This window comes from Telopea speciosissima, chromosome 10 (genome assembly GCF_018873765.1).
Source record: "Telopea speciosissima isolate NSW1024214 ecotype Mountain lineage chromosome 10, Tspe_v1, whole genome shotgun sequence".
In the NCBI taxonomy this organism is placed as follows: Eukaryota; Viridiplantae; Streptophyta; class Magnoliopsida; order Proteales; family Proteaceae; genus Telopea; species Telopea speciosissima.
Window position 1 is genome coordinate 49935708 of NC_057925.1, and position 9336 is coordinate 49945043.

At 39.3% G+C, this 9336-nt stretch overlaps 1 protein-coding gene across 1 annotated transcript in view; it reads right to left on the reverse strand.

The window, feature by feature from the left end:
• Positions 1-7813, reverse strand: part of LOC122643694 (protein DETOXIFICATION 40-like) — a 39145-nt gene extending 31332 nt beyond the window's left edge. The window contains exons 1-2 of the mRNA XM_043837290.1: positions 7562-7813; positions 6156-6787 (exon numbers count right to left, since the gene is read on the reverse strand). Coding sequence (XP_043693225.1) covers positions 6156-6787; positions 7562-7681 — 752 coding nt within the window. The 5' untranslated portion in view covers positions 7682-7813. The remainder of the gene's footprint in view (positions 1-6155; positions 6788-7561) is intronic.
• Between the last annotated feature and the right edge of the window lie 1523 nt (positions 7814-9336).

Sequence of the window (9336 nt, forward strand, 5' to 3'; positions counted from 1 at the left end):
AACCCCAGTATAGGAATGACCAATAACTTTAGAAAAAACAACATTAAAATTTACCTTGAAGATCTCTGCAAACACCTCCAATACAAGCCAGGATTATCCATACTTGCACCATCGACATTGAATTTGACAAATCCTTCTGGAAAGCGATTCCAAACTACAAAAATAACATTACCTTGCATTTCTTGTCCAACATTCTTTGAGCCCATTCATGTACAATCCTTAAAAACATGGTTGTTGTCAACTAGTTGATGAAAACACCGTCGATATATTGACGGAATTTGTAAACTGCACTTGCAACCGAATCGAATAACCAGAACCGCACCGATTGACACCCTTACATGGATCCTTGCCATGTATGTTTATTTAAGGTACATTTTGTATAAATAGCATTTTTGCCCTAAAAGGACATTTTGGTTATTTTGCCGTATTTAGGGTAAAATTGGGTATTTAGCTTTAAGATGTTGCATGTTTCAGTACCTTTTGGATGCTTAAAATCACACGTCAGTTTTTCAAGTTTTCTTTGATAAAAAAAAAATTTGTTTAGTCATATTAATCACTTTTACCACTTAGGAGTAGTTTGGTCATTTGACCACTTTTTGTTAATGCCTACCCGAAGAAGAAGTTCAAAAAAGAGAACCTTTGGTTATTTTGCCACATTTAGGGTAAAATTGGGTTTTTAGCTTTAAGATGTTGCATGTTTCAGTACCTTTTGGATGTTTAAAATCACATGAGAGTGTTTTCAAGTTTTCTTTGAAAAAAAAATATATGTTTAGTCATATTTACTACTTTTACCACTTAGGGGTAGTTTGGTTATTTAACGACCTTTTGGTATTGCCCACCCAAAGAAGAAGCTCAAAAAATAGACAAAATACAAAGAGAAAACAAAGGACCGATGTCAACTGAAGCTAATTAGGATGGGCGGCATATGCTGGATAAGGAGATCCTAGGAATCTAAAATGTGCTTGTTTCGAATTTAGCTTGTCTCCAGGGAGCCCAGCACGCCCAAGATGCTACCAGCTGTTGAGCAGTGCCGCACACATCCCTAGGTGTGTATCGAGATGTGTGCGGCACAGCTCAACCGTTGGATGCCCCCTGGGCGCACGCCTCCCTAGAGACGATCTTGGTCCGTTTGTTCCTCAAGGTGTCAGGGCAAGGGGAATCAATGGGGAGGATTTTATGGCGAACCTCAAACTCAATGAACCTACAGAACTGTAGAATAGTAGGGAAGAGTGGGTCCACTTTATTTAATTTTCTCTCACCAAATATGGTAAGTAGAGGCATAGAAGCCGTGGCAGGAGCTGGAGGGTCCAGCCCAGCAAGAACACCCAAAAACAGACGATACCCCCATTAAGCATTATTTCAATCGAAGCTAAATCTTGCAAATTATTGTGCTAGCTTAGCAAAATATGTGGTCAGATCCCACTATTGCACTCCTTCCAAATGGGCAAATAGTTAAAAAAGTGACCTATTTGGTACAAGACATTTTAGCTTAATTACATTGTGGCACATGACTTCAATTGTTTTGTTTAAAAAGAAATGGACCTTACAATTCTTGGTGCTATGGCCTTATGGCCTACATATGATTGTGTAGAGATGGATAGCTTGTGTTGTTGCTAGCTTGATGTGCCTTAATTTCCTGGTGTTACTTCCATTAATTTCCATTTATCCAAGCGGTTCTTGGCTTTCTCCACCTATCAAAATGCGATCAAAATGAGTATATGTAAACACATATGATTATCAAATAATATACTCTTCTTTTTTTTGGTAAGATATCAAATAATATACTCGAGTGTCATGAAATAATGCTTGAAATGATTAACTTGGAACTGTATCCCAGTGGGAAACTACTCTAATAATGTTGGAATTATAGGAAAGTAATAGGTGAAAATTTTCTTCTTTTTTTTTGGTAGAAAGATGAAAATTTTCTTCACTACAAGAAATATGAGCTTTAGCTAAACTGTTACATCCATTATGAGCATTATTAATTCTTCCCGCCACAGACCATCTTTTACTGATGGTTTTTCTCGAGTGGAATCTGTCTTGAAATTGCATTGCAACTAATGAATTTGGGCAGTATTAGCACGTGTATGAAGATTTAGCAATGGTAATTATATTGCTACTAAACTTTTTTTTTTTTAATTAAAAAACTCAGCATGTTAAAATCTATTACCGGCAATAAATAAACTTCGTCAATATATTTATTTTTAAAAAAAAAATAAGATCCTCTACCCTGCCTCCACCTTGTCTGTGTGGAGAATGGATCATCTGCACATACCAACAGGTGAACGTACATCTCAGAGCCAATCACATTTTAATTTTGTTTTCATAAAAACCCCTCCTCCCCTTGTAAATGGCAAAAATAGGACAGGTGGTTGGCTCTCACATGTACGTTCACCTGTCGGTATGTGCAGAGGAACCAAACTCGTCTGTGTGCCCCTGTTCCCTACCCAACCCCTCCTTAGCCCCCCAACTGCATCTCCCCTCACCTCCAAACCTGTCCCCACCTTGCTCCTTGAAATTCCCACCCCCAGCATTGCCTACTCCCTCCCCAGCCCTACCTATCCTACCCTCCCTACTAGCTCACCCCCATTCCCATCCACCGCCCCGGCCCATCCACTAAGCCTTTCCTCGCCACTACCTCCCCCACTCCTGTTCCCTTAAATGCCAACCCTCATCACTGCCTGCCCCCATCCCTTACAAGCTCGCCTCAATCCCCGTTCATCACTCCACACAACTCCCCCTCCACCAACCCCTAGTGTAGCTCCCCTCCCTTGCTCCCTGAAACTCCCACCCCCATCACCACCCGCTCCCATCCCTTGCCCCGCCCTTTCTACAACTTGATCCCCACCTCCTTCGTCCATGCCTCCACCCCCTTCTTTCTACCCAGACCTGCAATGTCAACGGATGATACATCTCCTGAGGATACCTAAAACCTCAGTGGTTGGTGGTCAAGATGAGCTCGTCCTCATCGTATCCCTTGGTGTGGGGAAGGAGGAGAGAAGGCAGGCGGTAAAATATATAACAATAAAATGAGCCTATGCAATGGAGCCCAAGAACGCTATTCTTTTAGTTAAAAAAATGGATAATAGAATGCTACTTAGTTGTGTGCCCCTACGCCCAGACACAGGGGGTGGGGAAATGACCAGCCCCACCCCCATATTAGATGTCTGGGCGCATTCTCCTACACAGGGGCCATGCGAACAAGCAAAGTTCTCTCTCCTTTAAAAAATATATCTTTTAGTATTGATAACTAAGAACTACCACTAATTTCATAAAATTAAAAAAAAAAAAAAAGACATTTAGAGGCATAACTAATTACTTCTAGCTACCACCTATAGGTGTTTAGCTTATACCGCGGCTACAAGTGTCGTAAAGGTGCCTTTGTTAGTGCCCTTTCCTTATAGTGTATAAATTTAGAAATAACAGAAAAGTAAACTTAAGTTCCAATAGTGCTTACTGGTGTTTTTTCTATTTCAATTTTCAATAAATGGTCTGTTTAGTTGCAAGGGGAATTAAAGGGAATGGAAGTGAAACTTTCATACTTAAAAAAGAAACTTTTGTAATCATAACCCCATGTGACATTATCACTAACTCCAAATCATTCCATATTTGGTTATTAAATTCCACTATACTTTGCATTCAATTCCCTTTGATTTTTAAATCATCATAATTCCCTTTGATTTAAAATGTAAAATAAAAATTACATGTAAAATGTGTCATTATTAAATATTGTAAGAAATTTTAATAGTTTATACAATCACATGGGATAATGATTACAAAAGTTTCTTTTTTAGGTTTGAAAATTTTTCCTTCCCTTCCTTTTAATTTCCCTTGCAACCAAACGGAGCCAAAATGAACCATAAAATAAATCAAGCAAATCAATAAACACAAATAATCGAGAGACTTACTTCCATTTTCCAATCCGTTCGATAAGTAACCCATATTAAAATCATCGTCTGCATTGCAGTCCCTCCTATCATCGCACACCATATTCCCTATAATAATCAAATAACGCTCCAAAAAAACATTAATATCGTTTTAGTTAACTATTTTTATAATTTTCATCTGACTCATGTTCAGTTCATATCCTTTCATGATGTGAGTATAATTTATTAAGAGTGAACCTATATGTCATTCATACCTTAGCACCAAAATTGAACTTAAAACCAAGAACAGTCCCTAAAGGGATCCCAACAACGTAGTAGCATCCCACATTAACGTATGCCACAAATTTTTGCCAACCACACCCAACAGCCACACCTTCATTAACAGTATAATAAAATCTCTATTAGATACAATAATATTAAGAGGGAGAAGTCATGAACAATTTTTTTTTTTTTTTTTTTCTTTTTTACCCTTTCTTTTTTATTGCAGGCAGGTCATGCATGCACAATTTACGTAGTGGTTAGGATGGAGAAATTAGCTGTTGTAATATCAGATAATGTTCCTATATTTCTTTTTAGTTTGCCATTTTTCTTTCATAAAAAAATCGTGTCGTGGTAATAAAGTATGACTGGGCACCCAAGCTCACCCAAGGCCCGAAACCTGGCCTGTGTTTAGGAAGATATAGACCTTAGTTTTCTATAATAAACTCTACCCCAGGCCTTGCCAGTAGAACCACAATTAATTTCAACCAATTAAGCCTGACCCAGCCTAGCAGGATGTCCTTCTAGGCATCACTATGCTTAGTGAAGTATAACGCTTCACCATTTGTAATTTGATAATACATGAGTTAAATCCATATGATAAAAAGATCTCACTAAACTTAGTGACTGAAAAAAAACGAGTCTGGATCGTGTCCTTGTACAAATACCGTTCAAGGCCCTTCACGACTAATCACATGGAATCGACTGTGGGACTCACAGGAGGGATATGGATCGCGCCATCACACAATGTGAATTGCCTTGGAAGACCTTACTGGATAGTACTTGTACAAGAACCTGATCCGGTCCCGGAAAAAATCTATATGTAAGTATTTTTTTTTTTTGTGTGTGAATATTATTTTTCTATTAAAACTTTAGTAGATATATACCTAATAGGACAGGTTGGATTCCGTTGAGGATGAGATTAATGGCCAACAAGGGGCAAAGCTCTGAGACTGCATTGGCAACAATTTCGCCACTTGTGAAGGCATAGCTAATATAATGGCGAATCGCCAACACGACTATAGCCAGGATCACTGTGATTATGAAAGATATTGATGTCACGATTATCGCTGAGAACGCTGCTGATTTTGGATTTCCTGCTCCAAGCTCATTGCTCACTCTCACACTGTCAAGAAAAATATATATATATATAATGTTGTATTTGGTATGTATTCTTAAAATACATTTTAGATCGATTTAATATTTTTAAATAATAAAAAATAATTATTTTTATCATCTAAGAATGTAAAATTAACTTAAATTGCATATATACCAAACACAGTCTAAGACTAATATCAATCTAGAGAATAAATACAACGGGAAAAAGACCAACCTTGCAGCTACATTGAATCCAAACGAGATCATGAAAACCCCCCTAGCTATCGTCATGCTGCACCAATCATATATTATACTCATACAATTTAGTTTACAATAAATGAGAAATGTTTTAATTTGTTTAGTTGTAAATATAAGAGAAAAGAAAAACTTACCCCAAGGGTGTTATCAGTTCGATTCCCACTAAACAGTTCAATATCAATTCGATTCATGATGAAATTGGTATAAACCAAAATCAAAACCATACTGAATACTATTCATTCCAAATTATTGAATCGGAATGCATTCCGTTTCAATATCTGGTTTGAATTTTTTAGAGCTTAAACTGTTGTATTTTAAATGTTTTTTAAATTAAAGATTCAAAATATTATCTTGTTTTATAAATGGTCTGTTAGAGGTTTGAGTCTTTTCCTAATGTACACTTCTTCTTATAAGGGTAATTCCGTCCGTTCAAATCTAAATTTTAACACAGTTAATCATGAACTGACAGAATGGGCTTATTTGTTACCGTTTGCAAACCTTAGGGGGATACGTAGAATTTTCCAAAATTGGGAGATAAAATTATCCTTTTGTCAGACCTCAGAGGTGTTGTGTGTAAATTATCCTTTATTTTTTAAAGAGTTTTGGTTCACTTTTGAGAGTGCCAAGTGCCAAGTTTTTCAGTTTTTCACTTACCAAATAGAGAGTGAATCCAAAGCCACCTGCGGGTTTGGGAGCAAACCGGCAAGCAAAACCAGAATCTGAAAATACCAAGTCTCCAAGGACAGCATCACAGCCGAAGAAGCTGATAGCTTAAAGAAGTCGGGCAACCCGGAGAAAGCTTGTAGGGTGAACCCGGTCCAGGTGCGCTTGCAACGTTCACTCTTGGCGATGTATATGAACTGGGCCACCACTATGATCCACCACGACAGGCTCAGCACCAAGGAAGCCCCTAACAACCCAAGCCTGATCTTGTACACCACTACCCAGCTTAGCAACAAATGCATAAGCAGCGTAGCCGTCGATATGTAAGCGCTGGGACCCACAATACTCTGTGATTGCAAGAATTTCTGCATTGGAAAGTTGGCTGCGTAAGCAAAGATCTGAGGGATCAAGCCGTACACGAACATGGCAGCGGCCGATGCGATCCTTGATGATTGGCCGAGAAGTATCAAGATTGGCTTGGAGAAGATGTAGATCAGTGTGAGTGGGACCCCAGTTAGCATCAGAAGGATCGTTGATCTCTGAAGGTATATCCCTAGCATTTCATACTTGGATGCACCATAGGCTTGCCCACACAGGGTCTCCACTGCACTCCCCATTCCCAGCTGAATGACATAGCAAACACATACAGACATACACAACTAAGAATATATAAATCACGGTAAGGCCATTAATATATATGTAATTTTTTATTTCATCAGGGCAGGATAGTAGAAAATTATCTCCTCCAGTTCCCTGCCGAGACCTAGCTAGTTTCATGGTCCCTCTAATAAGGAGGGAGTGGACCCCACTCATGTAGAGTGTTCGGACAGGGGTAGGGTTGTTGTTGCGCTCTCTTTGTTAGGGGCACTGGGGACTGGGCTCGGCAGGGAACAACTTCAGGGTAGTATTTTCGCATCCTCTTTTGTCTGGAGTCTCATACATATTTTTATCCTCTCAAGTGTGGTGCACTGAGCAGTGCTTGAGAATCCAACCATTGTACATAACACTTGAAAAGATAAAAAGATGCTACTGCCCATGTTTTAACGGTTGGATTCTCAAATGTGGTGCAATGGGCCCACGCTTGTGAGGATAAAAATCCCTAGAGTCTGTAGATACAGAGCCACACAATCAGGTAACTTTATTTTTTTCCTCAAAAATCTAAAGAAGAAAGTTTTGAGAGTAACTCCCACGCCAGCACTCTTGTGTCCCTCTCCTCTCCCAATAAAATGATCTTCCTGCCCCTATCGATTGAATCGAAAGGGAGGCACAGATTGACTCTCGCACAGATGCAGGAACCATGCTTCCGGAGAGAGAACACTTTCCCCATGAATCTATAATGGAGGGAGAGAGAAGAGTAATGAAGAATGAATGTCTAATATAAGAGTATATATACATACGAGGAGGCCGTAGGTGAAGACTTGGATGCCAGTGTTGCCAAGGGAGGAGGCGGCGAGCTCGAGGTTACCAAGGTGGCCGGAGAAGATCTGGGTGGACATGGACATGAGATAGTTGATCATGTGGACTATCACTGCAGGGGCAGCGATGTAGAAGAGGAGCTTCAGCTCTATCAATGAAGCTAACCGGAGACGTTTGAAGCGAGACAACTGGGTATCTGATAGTATACTTTCAAGCTGGTTCCTTTTTGTCTGATGGATTATGGTTTCTTCTTTAACACTCTCCATGTCATGTACTACTGTGCTATTGGGGAGGGTTGTGAAGGATACTGAGAAGAAAGACTGGTATTTGTAAGGTTTTCAACGAGAGAGAGAGAGAGAGAGAGAAGGGGAGTGACTCTTCTCCCAACACTAACCACGTGGAGCTTCCAAAACTGTCGTAGTTTTCAATATTCTTTTTTGAAAGTTAAAGATTTCTACTTCTCACCCACTATTGAACGGCCATCGCCTTGCCCGCGATTGTATTAGAATCTTGATTTTTTGTCGGCCAAGATTCTCGTGACACTAAGCCAAACTCTTTGACATTTATTTTAGAAGCCATATATTCAAGAAGAAAAGGTAGTAATTAGTCTTCTCTTTTTCTCCTACGGTTTAGATATGTGGTTAGATGAGATTGCATACGTACAGCCATTCGTTTTCATACCTCTTTTAAATTGATTACAAAGAAAAATCGTCACTACAAATATATAGTGAAATCCTAGGGCTTCTATAGCACTTCAACATCAACCTACTAATGCAAGTGGTGGAATACAAGACATCATACCCCCCAACATGTACTTCTCAATCTCTATTCTCTAGTCGACTCAACCTTTTTTCTTTTTTTTCTTTTTGGTGAATCTAATCAACTCAACTTAATAAAGCCTTTTTCAAGCTAAACAATTTCCATTATGTGAATCGTGTTTCACTATTCAATTCTATCTAAGGTTGTAGGATAAAGTTTCATGCATCATACGTGAAGCAAAAGTACACTCACCTAGGATCATAAATGTTCTACCCCTTATTGTGTGAAGTCAATAATACCCTCCTAGTGTTCCCCAATACCCTCTTCACACCATCTGGACCCCACGCTTAAGGGAATCCTTTGACCGTGGGTGAAAGAAAACTGCCTCCAATAACATATTAATTGATAAGAAGAAGTTACATGTTCTTTTTCACCATTTCTGCCAAGGTAATCTTCAACCTTCCCGAACCTCAAGGGGATAGCTCAATTGGCAAGGACCAACATCTCACAATTATGAAACCCTCACTTTAAATCTCCTTTGGCCTACCAATTAAAAAAAGGGGAAAAGGAACACTAACCGATGTTGTGCATGGGCATGTACCTGTGTCTAGACACAACCAACGTCAAAAGACTGATGCTGCCCCTAGTCCTTTCTGCCTTTCCAATGGGCAACATTGGTCTTTTCACGTTAGGCTGTATCTGGGCGTAGGTACACGCCAGGCACAAGATCAGTTAGCCTTCTTTCTCCCTAAATAAAGTTATCAACTTACACAACGATCTAGTCCTAACCTACCCCATATTACTTTTTATTAACAATACATTCAATGACCTTCATTATATGTACCCAAACAACTTCAAGATTTAATACTATTTTTTAGGAAAAAGAAGGCTTGCGCCTAGGCATAAGAAGGGAGAAATGACAGCCCACCTCCCTGAAATGAAAAATCCCATCCCTATTAGATCCCCTTGCATGCTCTCATTGGCTGCCACACTGGTG